General features: G+C 44.1%; 1 protein-coding gene and 1 long non-coding RNA gene across 12 annotated transcripts in view; one reads left to right on the forward strand and one right to left on the reverse strand.

Moving 5' to 3' along the window:
- LOC118668386 overlaps positions 1–15,847 on the forward strand; it is a 29,275-nt gene that overhangs the window by 3,649 nt on the left and 9,779 nt on the right. The window contains exons 1-2 of one of the 9 annotated variants that reach the window (XR_004971647.1): positions 10,502–11,300; positions 11,718–12,242. The exons of 2 other annotated variants lie outside the window; for them this stretch is intronic. This is a non-coding gene — a long non-coding RNA (uncharacterized LOC118668386). Of the gene's footprint in view, positions 1–10,501; positions 11,301–11,717; positions 12,496–15,440; positions 15,581–15,847 lie in introns of those variants that run through there. 6 more of the 9 variants (XR_004971644.1, XR_004971645.1, XR_004971643.1 and 3 more) reach the window with 6 other exon arrangements.
- Positions 3,030–12,226, reverse strand: HIGD1A (HIG1 hypoxia inducible domain family member 1A). Of its 3 annotated transcripts, none has more exons than XM_036333307.1 (4): positions 9,831–9,850; positions 6,647–6,761; positions 5,200–5,334; positions 3,030–4,271 (listed from the first exon to the last, which is right to left on the reverse strand). In XM_036333307.1, exons 2-4 carry the CDS (start codon positions 6,741–6,743, stop codon positions 4,222–4,224), a joined length of 282 nt encoding a protein of 93 aa, XP_036189200.1. In that variant the 5' UTR covers positions 6,744–6,761; positions 9,831–9,850; the 3' UTR covers positions 3,030–4,221. The 3 variants fall into 3 exon arrangements, with proteins under 3 accessions (XP_036189200.1, XP_036189198.1, XP_036189199.1); XM_036333305.1 differs by lacking the exon at positions 9,831–9,850 and adding an exon at positions 8,085–9,710; XM_036333306.1 differs by lacking the exon at positions 9,831–9,850 and adding an exon at positions 12,133–12,226 and having other exon boundaries at positions 3,773–4,271.

A 15,847-nucleotide genomic window follows, 5' to 3' on the forward strand; every position in this document is an offset into this window, starting at 1 on the left:
CTCAGCACAATGCACTGGTAATATCATTTATATTTGCCCCAAACTTTCTCAATTTCACTCTTGGTTCAGATCACTCTTGGTCTTTTCAAACACATGGATGGAAATCAGCTGGTCTCAGTGATCATCCTTTTCCCCTACTGATTAGGTCCCCAGTGCCTTGTGTACTTCCTGGCTTTTCGTTCACCTCCTCCAGTCAAGACCATTTGTATATGGGAATCTCACCTTCCTTCTTATAACGGCCAAAACAAATATTGGCAGAGGATTTTCATTTATGAAAAAGAAAAAATCTGAGGATAGCCCTGGCTGGTGTGGCTTGGTTGGGCATCATCCCATACACCTAAGGATTGCTGGGTTTGATTCCCAGTCAGGGGACAGGCCTGGGTTGTGGGCTTCATCCCCGGTAGGGGGCATGCAGGAGGCAGCGATTGATGTTCTGCTTTCACATCTATTTCCTCTCTTCCTCTCTCCTCCCTTCCTCTCGCTAAAAATCAATTTTTAAAATCTTAAATAACAAAAAGACCGAGTTTAAAAAATTTTTGTATATGGGAATCTCACCTCCGGGCAGTGCTGGGCACAGGGCTCTGGCATCAGCGGCACCGCTGTAGGAAGGTGGCAGAACAGAGGTGAAGGACCTAGGTTTACAGTGTTGGCAACAGGGAGAGGAAAAGGACAAATCTGAATGTTGAGAGACTTTGCTTGGGAAAAACTGGCAGGCCCTGGTGACTGGTTTCATAGTGATAAGTGGCAGGAGGAAGGAAAGATGCTTGAGTTTGAGCCCAGAGTGTGACCGTGGGAGCCGGAGGGCATCGCTGACACATGGGTGAGCTAGGACGGAGCACCAGTGGGGAGGACCCTGGGTGTGGCTGTAGACAAGCGGAGTGTAGGTCAGAGGGCTCGAGCCGGAAGGTGAAGCAGCTCAAAATATTCAAAAGGACCTATTCCTACATTCCTCTGAGGGGCACATGGACGCTGGCCTCCACTGTAGACCCATTTATCGCTACTGAATTTAGGAGAAAACTGCACGTTTGTCCTGCTAGAAACAAATTATTCGGCCTCATTTCAGTGACTAAGACTACAGCTAGGATGCCTGGGCCGTGCTGGTTCTTTCGTGAACTTGTCCCAGATAAGTCATTCACTGAGAAAGTGGCAACCCCGTCAAGGCTGGTACATGTTCCATTTCTCAAATTTCTCCCTTCTATTTGGAGAACTTTCAAACAGGATCAAGTATATAAATAACTGGCAGTCCCAGTACTTGACACGTGAGAACTTTAAATACCATGTGTGCATTCGGCTTTGTTCTGGCCTAGTAAGCATGTTGCCACAGGCTGTATAGATTTAGAAGAGCATTGATCCTAAATTTCAAGTTCCTTTAACTCTCTGAGTAGCATTCCCTCAGGCATGGCCTAATTGTCCAATCCTCTACTCCAAAATTCTGATACAGAAAGGAAGGTCCTTTGAGGGTTTATCTAAGTATGGAGTCCAATTCTGATTCTCATCACCAGATGTTACTGTTGCTTGCTAACTAGACATAGGTAACTGCTTTGGGGACAGCAGGATCCTGAATGTGAAAAAGAACACAAACCTATTTATTCTAATTAATTCAACAAAGACTTGTTGAACACCTATATGAGCCAGGCACCAGCCAGGTGCTTTGGATGAAAAAATTACAGACCAGTGGAGGAGAGGCACGGAACCACCCCGCACCAATGCCTCAGTAACACACAACAGGAAGCTGAGGACTCCAACTCTCGGTGACAGATCAGCAGACCGTCGCCTAAGGCAGGACATCGTTTCCTCAGGGATACCGTCTGCCACCAACCCTGGATTAGGACCCCCAGCCCAAAGTCCCTGCTGCATCCTATACCCAATACCCACCATGCTTTTGGTCACCACTTATTTAATGCCACCCTCCCTACTAGACTGTGAGTTTTAAGGGCAGGGCCCACGTAGCTCCTGTGCCGTTGCATCCCCAAGCTTTACAAGGGTAACAGCACCAATTGGCTATGACTGATGCATCAGGTGCTATGCTCAGCCCTTTATATCCACCATTGCACTTAATCTTCCCAGCAACCTCTGTCATTTGTCCAGATCGTTTTCTTTCAAATTAGTATTTATTTTCACAAAATCAATAATATCTTCATCTATTAAAATGACAAATTTCTGAAACTTGTTCCCAATTTTTTTCTTCTACAGAAACAACTGTTAAGACTGCCTATAAGCATCTCCTATAACATCTTTTTGAAGTTGATTAAAATTCCTAATAGCTTATATTTTAAATCACTTTCTCACAGACCCATAAATGATCTAAATAGTACCATAAAAATTACCTAGACCAATCTCTCACCTCACAGCTAGGAAAAGATTGAGAAAACCGACTTGGTCCAGGTTATACAGTCAGTGGTGAGCCAAGACCATGCCATAACCTCATTTAATTTTATTTATAACAAATAAAATTAATGCTGCCAAAATTAATGCTGCCACTCCAGCATTAATTTCACAAAGGCCAACATTTCAAGTCTCTAAAACCGGTTGGCATCTACCACTTGACTATACAGGTTCCAGTCCCAAACCTACATCCTTCTCTAGCTATGCAACATTGGTTCGTTACTTAAACTATTCATGCCAAAGTCCTCTATGAAATGAGTACCACAGCTCCTAACGCTTAGGGTTGTTAGGAAACTTAAATGACATTATACTTAAAGGTGCTTACAGCAGTGTGTAGCACACAATAAATGTTAGCCATTTTTCCTGTTTGGTAAATATTCTTTAACCATGGTTCTTACCAAAGGTACAAAATGCTCTCCCTCATTTCTGGAAACTTTTTAAATTTTTAATACATTTTTTAGGGTTGATAGTTTCACAGATATCTCCCACTTCCCCCATCCTCCAGGTCTTCACTACCCTATTGCCCATGTCCATGGGATATGCATATGAGTATGTAAGTTCTTTGGTTTATCTCTTTGGAAACTTAATTTTTATGCTACTTTGAGGAATGATTTATTTTTCTAAATTGAAATAAATACAAGACATTTGACATGTTCACTTACTTTAATAACAATACATTTACCATGTTATCACCATGGAATGTAATTCAGGTTAGAATTTCACAAGTGCAATAAAGCCTTCTGTAGTACATCAAAGTTTCTGTATAATGTCTTTCCAGAGCTTGCTCTTGAATCAGTCATCATTTCCATTATAGGTATTTGTTTAGTTTAACATTTATGATTCTTACAGAGAAAATGAACATACAGCAAATATTTAAAACTGTCTTTCATTACCTTTGTGTTGGCACTTAAAATACATATATCTATTTCAAAGTGACATTTAAAAATTATTCTAATATAACAGCAGCAAAAATATAATTCTGCAATTAGAAAAGAGCTAAACTGGGGTCCATAATTATTTTACATTTACAAGTGTGACTCTAAAATAAATACTACCTTCTAGCAGCTATTATCAGCATGTTAGGTTTGGTTTAAACACACACGTTCAGTTGTGGGGAGGTTTGTAACATTATATGCCATGCACTGTTCTGAAAGGGTTCGTTAAGAGCCAATCAGCCGAGGCCGGTTTGGCTCAGTGGGTAGAGCGTCGGCCTGCGGACTCAAGGGTCCTGGGTTCGATTCCGGTCAAGGGCATGTGCCTGGGTTGCGGGCACGTCCCCGGTGGGAGATGTGCAGGAGGCGGCTGATCGGTGTTTCTCTCTCATCGATGTTTCTGGCTCTCTATCTCTCTCCCTTCCTCTCTGTTAAAAATCAATAAAATATATTTAAAAAAAAAAAAGAGCCAATCAACCCTAAAAACTGAACTCCTCATTCAGTCCACAAGGCAGGCAGAATAAAGTCAAAGTAACTGGGGCAAATAGGATTCCTACATAACATCAAAAGCATGTGAGATTCTGCAGCAACTGGGAGTACTTCAGGATTGGCATGTAGTTCTTGCTTAGAACTAATTTCACCAGAAGAGTTTAACAAGGTGGACATTTTACCACGTCAAATGCATTTCTTATGTGCTAACCTGACTCCCCTGAATGACCTAGCTAGTGAACTAGTCACTAGTAATTTAGTCACCTGGGAAATCAAGCCTGCAAAAAAGGAAGCCAATATTCAAATTAATGTGTTATTGTCTGACCCTCTCAAATGATTATTTTCAACATAAACATATAACCTCAATATGAGATGTCTAACTATAGCAAACACCATCAAGACAGCATCTCTTCTTCTATGGTTTAGGTTTTGCCCAGAATTCCTTATACATGGAATAGCCCATACCTTAAAAAAGGAAAAAAAGAATGCTGGTTAAGCATTTAAAGATATTTTTTTCAATATTAAGAAAATTAAAAATGGCTCATAAAATAGCTAAAAGTAGCACCTTTGCTTAGCATGCAATTTTTTTTTTAATTTATTGCTTAAAGTATTACAAAGGGTATTACATATGTGTCCATTTTATCCCCCCGCCCTAGACAGTCCCCTATCCCCCAGTGTCTTATGTCCATTGGTTATGCTTCTATGCATGCTTAGCATGCAATCTTTATAAAGGGAACAAGACCCCCGGTTGCTTACCTTCTTGCCTTCTTAAACAGTTTAAATTTCTAAAATTCCTTTTACTTTCCCAAGTAGCTTGAGGCTCGTATGGACTAGCTTAGACTGTTTAATATTTATCTGGCAATTTAAAAGGTACTGCTCTTGCTACATAATACCAGATAAAGTCAATGAATCATAAAGCCAATAAAAGCATTTAATACCTACATTTAAAAAATCTCTTTTATCTTCAACTCAATAAAACAGCAATCATAGGTCTCTTCCAGAAAATGGATCTTACTTCCAACCCTATGCATATCTAGGCTCTTCAGTGAAATTATAAACTCAGTGATGGACAGGATTGTCTTTCTTCCTTTATTTTATAACCTTAGTAAGTGGGTTTACAGTTGTGAGTACATTCTTGTATTATTATTTATTAATGATTGTGTTATTTTCCATATGAACAACTATAAACCTACTTCTGCCCCACCCTGTATCATACACAGTAAATTTATGTCACTATTGAATTGAACTATTTTTAATCACTTTTCTAGGAAAACAAATATAAGTGATATCTGAAAAGTGCTTCAAAGTTAGCTAAAAGTATGTACCTTGTTTTATTAACAAAGAAATTCATTAATGGGAAACCACAAATTTGAAATTTCCTGTAGGTACCTACCAAGAGTCATTGCTCCCACAACAAAACCTTGGGCTGCCACACGCATGTGGATCAGGTGAACGGACATTTTAGTATTTCCCCTGTTTTTCAGTTTATATAATCCATATGCAACAATTGCTGCAAAACCCGCCATTCCTGAGAAACAAATAGTCACAATTATGTCAGATACATGGGGACAGGGAACCAAGATGATTTCACCACCAATCAATGTACTTTCTACTATTTTATATAAAAACTAGTGGCCCAGTGCACGTGCACATTAAACGGTAATTATTTAGAGGAAATATTTTAATATTGCTATTTGCCCTTTTTCTATAATAGAAGTGTCAGAGATGAAAGGAAAGAAAATTAGTAAAATGTATATGAAACTCTCCCTCCGTCAGAGTCTAGAGCATACCACAGGACCCAGAGTCAAGTCCCTGCCCACCCGCACTTCAAAATCCTGCAAGACCCAGACCCGGCTGGCCCCACCCCCCATCAAGCCCTGCTGGGGTAGGGGGCGCGGCCTCAGATCCCCTGGCCTGGCCTCAGGCCACCCGGCCTCAGGTCCCCCAGCCCCAGCATGAGGGTGCGATGACCATTTGCATATTAGCTCTTTATTACATAGGATGCTTATGAGACCACTAATTAGCTAATATACATGTTGTATTTTTAATTCCCCTACTCAGAACCAAAAATCCTGAGATGGTAGCAAAAAGTAGCAGACTCATAAAGTTAAGATCTTCAAAATGTGGGCTTGTGAAGCCAGGAGATAAATTCCTTTAAGAGAACCAGGAGAACTCTTCCTTTCTGTCCTACTTCCCTCTCTAAAGGGAATCAATTAATATAACAGAGACTGTAATAAACCGTAACTGTGAGTAGAACAGCTTTTTTAAAAAAGCCTCGTGAGAGGGGAAAAGGAGACATAAGCAATACTTTCAACAATAAAGAATGAAAAAACAAAAGATAAGCCCTAACCGGTGTGGCTCAGTGCATAGAGCGTCGGCCTGCGGACTGAAGGGTCCCAGGTTCAATTCCAGTCAAGGGAATTGGTTTCGGGCACATCCCCAGTAGGGGGTGTGCTAGAGGCAGCTGATTGATGTTTCTCTCATGGATGTTTCTAACTCTCTATCCCTCTCCCCTCCTCTCTGTAAAAATTAATAAAATATATTAAAAACAAAAAACCAAAAACAAGATAAGCCTCTTGAGTCCTTCTAGCAAACCACAGAGACTAAGGGGGTCCAGGCCCCAACACACTCACTGAAAGAAGAGTCAATAAAGCAAGAAGTCTGAATACACACAGAAGCATTTCTATAATGATAGTTATATGCCAATCTCAGCATATTTCAACCACACCTGAAAAAAATTTGAAAATAATGCTTATGGATGTATTTGACGAATCGATCACACTTTGATTGTGTCACAGCATACAATAGACTGATTATCAGAACGTCAAAGCCAAACTTACCAATAGGGACAAATGGTGCCTCTTTAGCTTTTCGGATAAATTTAGATCCCTGACCTTCATCATATGAAGAAAGAGAAACATCTGTGTTGGATGACATACTGATTGAAGAATCTTCCTGAAAGAGAATTTCCATGAGGTTCTGCAATTAAAAGCAACTAGAATATTAAATGACTGGATGTACTTAAAATAATCCTAGTTTCCATAAAAATCTGGTATATCCATGAACTCTGAAAAACATTTTTAGAAGTTTCTCCATACACCAGTTCCTTTTTAGCATGTCACTGTTCATAACAGTGCATTTTTTTTGTCTTTTTTTGTTTGTTTGTTTTTTAATTAAATCTTTATTGTTCAGATTATTACATTTGTTCCTCTTTTTTCCCCCCATAACTCCCCTCCTCCCAGTTCCCACCCCACCCTCCGCCCTCACTCCCCACCCACTGTCCTCATCCATAGGTGAACAGTGCATTTTTAAGTTTTGTCAATTAAAATAGTAGCTATTAATTTTCTGACTATCTTCATCCTTTTTAAAAATTTTTCCTTACTCAATTCAACTTGACAACTTTAAATTATTCAAACCAAACTGATACTCCTTATTGCCTCTTCAATATCATGGTGAAAATACTACTAAGCACTTTTAAGTGTAGCTGAGTGTAGTCTTTACTGCTTTCAATCACAACTGGCTGACTTATTCCAACATGCTACCCGGCTTCAGTTCTCGCCTCTGAATAGTTTCCAACCGATTACACTGATCTTTATTATTGATGGTGGCTGTCTGTGGGGAAGATTACAGTTATTCTCATTAGCCAAAATTTCTAGACTCATTGTTTACACCTTTTAAGGACAAAGCTTTTATTTTAATATTATTGCTAGAAATGTCTCCTTTTAAACATAACTATGTTCAACTGAACTAATATAGATTTTTATAACTTAGGGTTATAATTTTTTTAAACAATACTGCAGCATAAAATCAAACTATACTCTTTTATAATAAAAGAATATCTCTCAAGCTTTAGCTGTCTTTTCTACATACCTTATATTCCCTGGGCTTCTTAAAATTCTCTTTCTTTTATATTATTATTCTTTTAAATAATATCAAAAAAGGCAAGATATTGGCCTGACCATTATACAAATAAGGGGGCAGGAAAAAAAAGATTATTTTCAATTATCACAGGGACAAAAGGCTCCATTCTCCCATTTCAATCATCTTCCTTTACATAGTGAGTTAGCAGGCGTTTCATTACAATGAGGTAATAAATTCAGTTTCACCTTAGTCGCAGTAACTGTATACACTTCCTTCTTCCCCAATCTGATTTGAACTGCCTATAAACTTTACCCACAGATAAAATAAGGGAGTCAAACAGAGTATATATGTGCACAAGTCTCTGATTGGTGTCAATTACAATAAAGTCGAAAGTCAACTACCCATGTGAAATCTTACCTTCACTTCTGGGCGCTTCCTGTGCATTATACTCCCTTCCATAACAAGAGCCCTCATCCAACACTTTGCTCTTCGAGGGTTGTGAGCGTGGCTAAGGCCCTCAAAGAAAACCCAACTTTACTACTTAGTTTGAAAAGTGAAATCATCCCTCCAGGCCCCATCTCCACCGGGAAGAGGTGATTCTGTCATCTGACAGGAAAGACAACTTAATCCAGAGGAGTTACGCAGTATCAGAGATGAAAGAAAACTCGGATTACAACTAGACTTTCTTTGTACTCCGTTATCTGCTAAGTGACTAAACCCCTGCTTACTGAGCTTTTTATTACCATATACAAGGTTCAACAAGCTCAAGGTTCAGGACGCTCACTATATTACCTGAAGAGATAACATAAACACAGAAATGACTAGTGGTTCAAAAATTAGATTTAAAAAAAAGGACATGACAATGTGACTACTTGTCAATAGCATAACAAAGACAACGGGAACTGAATTACAGTGTGGTGTCTTTTAGCTAAAGTAGGTTTGGGAAGTTTCACAGAGAAATATTTGAGGATGGTCTTCAAGAACCTACATAAATGGACTAGATAAAAATTAAACACTATTTATTTTAGGCTACTATGTCTATTAGTTGCCTTTATAACTAATCATGAACTTCTCAAATGCATAACTATTAAACATCTTATAGATGATCTCTATACCTCCAGCCTTTCAGAAGCTGACGCCTCGAACACTTTTCCCTTTTCATCTCCTTCATAGCTGACTCCTCTCATTTTCCAGCTTCTTACCTTAACTGACCTCTAGAAAGTCTTCTAAAGGTGTTTTGGTTATGCAGTCTCATCGAAGGCTATGTTTTCTCTATCATAACTCTTTCTTATAAAAGCCTATTTAACTGCTTCTTTTGCTAGAATCCTTGAAGTCAGGAGGCCACACCTGTCCTGCTTGTATCTATTTCCAATGCCTGGCACGATGCTTTGCATGTAGGAAGTACACCACAAAATGTTGAATACATTTAAAGGTAATATATTTCAACGATTAAAATTATTCTCAGGTTTAATCAGTTGGTAAGAAGAATGCTGAACCATATATATACCTTGTGTTTATATGTATTTTAATTCTTATATTTTATCTATGAAAGGAAAAAAATGGTTAACCTCAGTAGGTCTTGGCTTCTTGCAATCACAAGAGACAAAACTATTATATACCACAATCTACTTTTAAAATCTAGCATCTTCTTTTGCAGCTATAAAAGCATGTTTCTTCCTTTGCCTTAATTATTCCTAAACTAAGAAGTCATTTGGGAATTGTCTTTAAAAGCAAGAAAGTAGGTCCTGCTGGCATGGCTCAGTGGTTGAGCGGGGACCCATGAACCAGGAAGTCATGGTTTGATTCCATGGTTTGAGTCCCTGTCAAGGCACACGTTGGGGTTTGGGGTTTGATCCCCAGTGTGGGACATGCAGGAGGCAGCCAATCAATGATTGATTCCCTCTCATCACTGATGTTTCTATCTCCCCCTCTCCTTTCTCTAAAATCAATAAAAAAAAAATATTTTTTTAAAGAGCAAGAAAGTAGGTAGTTTTTGCTCTACACTCTCACATCTGGATCACTAATTGTCCACGGGCAATGGAGCAAAAGCCTCCCTCCTCACTCTCCCCCTCCCCCCCAAACCCCCATCCTTTCAGGAGGGAGAGGGCTGAGGGCTGGCTGTCTAAAAGAACAGAAGAAAATCCACTGACTTCCATTCCTCACCTATGATACAGACTCTGAAGTTTTGTTTTTTGTTTTTTTTTTAAAATATATTTTATTGATTTTTATACAGAGAGGAAGGGAGAGAGAGAGAGAGTTAGAAACATCGATGAGAGAGAAACATCGATCAGCCGCCTCCTGCACATCTCCCACTGGGGATATGCCCGCAACCAAGGTACATGCCCTTGACCGGAATCGAACCTGGGACCCTTCAGTCCGCAGGCCGACGCTCTATCCACTGAGCCAAACCGGTCTCGGCCAGACTCTGAAGTTTGTGTGGGAAGGATATTTCATCTGGCTTTCAGAAAGTAGTCCCTGGGTAAGAATCATATGGTCATTATTTGCTTTAAGTAACTAGATTATCTGTCTGATCCAGGATACTTTGTGTGAACATTTCAGGATAATATTAACAGAAACATTAAAAATCCAACACTTAAATTATACTTTATACTGTCTTATAAATTCTGTGTTATATTTATAACACTCTGAATATAAGATTTTTATAATTCTTTCTGATTACCACCTAGAAGTTTCCCAAGTATTCATGATTTATAGCCACCTAAACTGAACATGGTTAACATTTAAAGTACCATTTAAAGTAACTATAAATCATATAATTTGAAAATAACAACTCATGATTAATGCGAACAGCCTTATTTTACAGATGGAAAGGGGGTTAGGAAGGCTTATAGGAACTGCTCAACAACAGGCATACATTTCTGGCAGGGTGGGACGAGAACCAAGCTCTCCTGACAGAGTCCAGGGTTCGTGTGATTAACAATATATTACCAAACCACCCATCTTATGCTGGTATATTTTAATCTGGAAAAATACTGAAATCCATTCCATAACAGAAGTCTGCATCTCTTTCCTTGAATTGTAAAAAAGTATGTGCATATATCATGCCTAACATTAAATGGAACCTTCTGCCCCAGCTTCATATCTGACAATTTCACAACTGTGATTTGAAAAGATGTATTTTCCACTAGCACTCCTAGATTCCCCTTATTTCCTCATCCACACACAGCAACTGACGCCGATTGCCACAGAAAGTCGAACAGGTGTGAAAGAGGCACTAGCAACCAGATGCTCAAAGCCCGTCTAGCAAACACGAAGCACTCTGTGGGCTGAGCAAGACACCACTCCCCCTGAAGACCTTTGCAAGTGCACAGGAACCTGGGAGTCTGGCGCAAGGGGAGAGGAGCTGCCCGGCCTCCGGTGACGCAACAGGCGGGCTGCCGGGCCTCCACAGCGGCCACTCGGGCCTCAAGAACGGCATCTAACAATCATCTCCGTTTCCGATTTTGCATCGGCCAGCTTGTCAGCTTGTGGAAAAATGGCTGCCAAGGCCCCACCCTGAGGACTGACTCCAGGAGGTGAGGACCCAGGAGAGTGCACTTGCAGAAGCTCCCACCCCCTCCAGTGACTGGTGCACGGAGTTAGGAGCAGCCCTGGTACGCGGGACTCAAACAGGTTCGTCACGCCGGGCCCGGTACTCCGATCCCTCGCTCACAGCTTTTCATTCAAACCGGTCCTGCTCCCAAGAGCCTTTGGCAGGATTAGTCCGGGGTGGGGGGGGGGGGGGCTGCTCCCCACACCGGCAATGGAGAGAAGGGCGAGTAGCACTGCCGAATCATCTCGGCTGCTCCCTTCCACACGCAGGCTGTGTTTTGTAATCTCTAACCGGAAGAGGTGCCAATTCCGTCCCAGATGCTTCAAACCCGGTCTGAGGCCTCGCCCCCTCCCGCGGGCCGGCGAGGGTCGCGGAGGGCGGGAGGGCACACCGGGTCCGGGGGAGGAGGAGGCGCGGACCGGAAGGTCGTGGGCTTTTACGCCCTCCTCTCCACCTTCTCACGTTCCTCGCCCTCGTTCTCCCCGTGACCTTGTCAGGACTCCATGGCCCGAGCGCTCGGCCTCCCGATCAGTTCTCAGCCGCCGCTCGGCCGCAGCCCCTCCGCGGGTCACTCCTGACGGTCCCATCCGAGAGTCCACCCTCCCGGCCACGATGCACTGCACAAACGTCTGCCTCACCTCCGCGTTGGCTCCGTCTCTCCTCACCCGACAGACAGGGCGTCAGGCCTTGTGTTTGGACCCCCGCCCCCCACCTCCCCAAACTCCCTGAACCACGCGGCCCGGCCTGAGCCCCCAACTATACCTCGTCCCCATTACCCCCGGCCTCGCCCACTCCCAGCCTCGTGGCCCCCAACCCCCTCAAGGTGCTCTCGGCACAGCCAAGCGTGACCCCACCGCCTCCCGCCCCAAATCGGGCGTCCCCGCTCCCAGGACCTCTCCACACTTGACTCACCAAATGCAACGGGACCGCTCACACTCTCGCCGGCTTCTGCCCCCGCCCGCGCGCGCCGTCGGGCCGGCTTCTCCCCGTCCCGCCTACAGCCGGATCCAGCCAATCAGAAGGTCGGAAGCCGCCGGTGTGTGCGTGCGTGTGCGCGGTGGGTGGGGCGGCCCAGAGCGGGTTCCCGATTGGCTGGCGCGCCGTAGGGGCGAAGTACCCGCTCTCGCGCGGGGATCTCGTCATAGGTGAGCGCTCCCGTGTGGGGTTTGCGCGGTGCTGCGGCCGCGGGCTCCCGGCCCGAGGGGACTTCCCGTTACTCTCGCCCCTTCCCCCGGGGAAAGGCGGGCCGGGTGTGCAGAGCCCGGCCGCCTCAAGGTCAGTTTTGTCTGAGCCGCATGGTCCGCGGTGTGAGAGCTCAGGGGGTTCAAACCACAGGACCAGCGATTTGCTATGGGAGGAAAGCTTTCCCCTAGAGCAGTGGTTCTCAACCTTCCTAATGCGGCGACCCTTTAATACAGTTCCTCATGTGGTGACCCCCAACCATCAAATTATTTTCGTTGCTACTTCATAACTGTAATTTTGCTACTGTTACGAATCGTCATGTAAATATCTGCTATGCACCAGGTATTTTCATTGTTACAAATTGAACATAAAGCATAGTGATTAATCACAAAAACAATATGTAATTATATATGTGTTTTCCGATGGTCTTAGGCGACCCCTGTGAAAGGGTCGTTCGACCCCCAAAGGGGTCGCGACCCACAGGTTGAGAACTGCTGCCCTAGGGGCAAGGTTCTTGTTTTCCCAGTTTTGCCCCTATTCTGGGGCTTTTTTGCCCTGGTGCGTTTGTGTACTTGGCCCGTGGTCCTTGCTCAGCTCATGACTAATTGCCTATAACGTGTATATCTATATCTGTAAATATCGATAATATCTATCTATACATGTCAATACAGTCTTTTGATTCCCACTATTTGCACACTTCTGTAAAGAACCCCCCTCCCTGCACCTCTCACTGCTGTGGATACTGATTGCCTATCTGCTTTCTCCCACTCTGTCTCTCCCAACAACGACTTAGGGCTATTTTTACAGTCCGCTAATTCGCCCAGAATGAGTGCCTCTTCTGGGAGGCCCTGCCATACTCAATGGCACTGCAAATAGGCTTTTATTGACTGATCTCTGGGCTCTCCAAGTCACTTTGCCCTCATACTGAGTGCAAAGCACCATCTGTTTGTCTCGATGGCTTAATGAATCGAGGCTCATAAAGGTGGCTGACATCTGAATTCGATCCCGTCACAGTAAGCACAAAATAATGGGTGGAAAAATCACTTGAATACCTCTGGGAGAAAAATGGATTATATGAAGAGTCACTTCACTCCACTTGATGGCCCTGAGGGTCTCCCTCTGTGCTGATGCTTTTGCCTAAGGACTGGAACCTACCTGCCCTGTTGTGGGAAAACCAGAAAAGAAAGGTTTTTCTGCCTGACCCAAGTTCACTCTGGACCAGCAGTCAAGTGCTAGCCATCAGAGTCCAGCCATTTTGCTTTATAAGGGCCAGGAAAGCTTTTTAAATGATGAGTGTTAAGTAACCACTAAAAAAAGTGAGCTAGTGTTGGGGTGGTGTGGCTCAGTGATTGAGTATTGACCTATGAACCAGGAGGTCATGGTTCGATTCCCGGTCAGGGCACATGCCCTGTGGGCTCAATCCCCAGTAGGGACAAGCAGGAAGCAGCCAATCAATGATTCTCTTTCACCATTGATGTTTCTATCTCTCCCTCTCTCTTCCTCTCTGAAATATATAAATACTAGAGGCCCGGTGCACAAAAATTTGTGCACTCTGGGGAGGAGGGGGGTCCCTCAGCCCGGCCTGTGCCCTCTTGCAGTCTGGGACCCCTCGGGAGATAACGACCTGCTGGCTTAGGTCTGCTCCCGGGTGGCAGAGGGCAGGCCCAATCCCTAGGTGCAGCCCCTGGTCGGGCTCAGAGCAGGGCCGATTGGGGAGTTGGGGCGCCTTCCCTTGTCATGCACAGAGCAGGGCAGATTGGGAGGTTGCGATGCCACCCTCAGTCACGCTCAGGGTAGGGCTGATTGGGGGGTTGGGGCACTGCCCCCTGTCACACTCAAGGCAGAGTTGATGGGGAGGTTGTGGCGCCACCCCCTGTCACGCACAGAGCAGGGCCCGTGGGGTGAGGGGGTTGTGGCCCCGCCCCCTGTCACACACAGAGCTGCAGGGCGATCAGGAGGTTTGGGCACTGCCCCCTGTCACACTGATCCCGGTGCCGGGAGGCCTCTCAGCTCCGCTGATCCCAGTGCTGGGAGGCATATTACCCTTTTACTATATAGAATAGAGGCCTGGTGCATGGGTGGGGGCTGACTGGTTTGCCCTGAAGGGTGTCCTGGATCAGGGTGGGGGTCCCCACTGGGGTGCCTGGCCAGTCTGGGTGAGGGGCTGAGGGCTGTTTTCAGGCTGGGACTGAAGCTCCCAACTGCTCCTTTTTTCCTTTTTTTTTATTCTGGGCCAGCTTTAGCTCTGAGGCTCCAGCTCTTAGGCCTCCGCTCCTGAAAGCAGGTATCTGGTTTGTTTCGGTTCTATAATCGAAACTCTGTATCAACTCCAGCTCTGAGATCCCAGCTGGCTAAAAGCTGGTTTCTGGGGTTTTGTTTAGCATCTATATTTGTTACAATGTTTGAAACTGCAGGCTCAGAGGCTGGCAAGGCAGGCGGGGAACGTTGGTTTCCTCCATCACTGAAGCAAGCAAGCCTCATGTTAGTTTCAAGCTGCCTGCTGCTGGCCGCCATCTTGGCTGGCAGTTAATTTGCATATCTTGCTGATTAGCCAATGGGAAGGGTAGCGGTCATACGCCAATTACCATGTTTCTCTTTTATTAGATAGGACTAGAGGTCTGGTGCACGAATTTGTGCAGTAGTGGGGTCCAGCTGGTCCACCTGATGGGAGCCATCGGGAACGGGCTGGCCAGGGCGAGGGTCCACGGGTGGTTTGTTGGCCAGGACTCTGCCCTGGATCAGGGTGGGTGGGCCCACTCAGGGGCAAGGCCAGCCAGGGGGAGGGGCCATGGGCATTCCGGTCGTTCTGCCATTCGGTCAATTTGCATATTGCCTTTTTATTATATAGGATATATATTTAAAAGCGAGCCTGTTACCCAGCACAGTGTGGCTGATCAGAGAGAGATCACTGGCAGCGAGAGGTGTTAAGTGTATTGTCCAGATTGTAAATTCCCTAGAAACTGGATGGGCTGTTGCTTAAGGGCAGTTTACCAATAACTTAAAAAGACCACCTTTTGTTCATTTGCTCTTACATTTAGCTGGGATCTGGAATCCTTGTGATCCCTGGGCTGTAGTGAGTGAGCTGTCCACGTCCTCCCCTTACCTGCAAGTATCTTAAGCCAGAAGCAAGCAGAACCACATGCAGCTATCCAAACAGCCCTGCCAAAAGGCATTAGGGGTGAGTTTATTAAATGTTTAACCAAATATAGCATGCTAGTTTTTAAGTTGATACTTTTTTCTTTAAAAAAATATTTTTATTGATTTCAGAGAGGAAGGGAGAGAGAGAAACATCAATGATGAGAGAGAATTTAAGTTGATAATTTTGTATGGTCCCTTGAATGATGTTATACATATCCAAATGGTCCGGCTGGCATGGCTCAGTGGTTGAGTGTCAGCCTATGAACCAGGAGGTCACAGTTCAATTCCTAGGTCACAGTTCAATTCC

The sequence above is a fragment of the Myotis myotis genome, unplaced genomic scaffold (genome assembly GCF_014108235.1).
Source record: "Myotis myotis isolate mMyoMyo1 unplaced genomic scaffold, mMyoMyo1.p scaffold_m19_p_13, whole genome shotgun sequence".
NCBI classification, from domain to species: Eukaryota; Metazoa; Chordata; class Mammalia; order Chiroptera; family Vespertilionidae; genus Myotis; species Myotis myotis.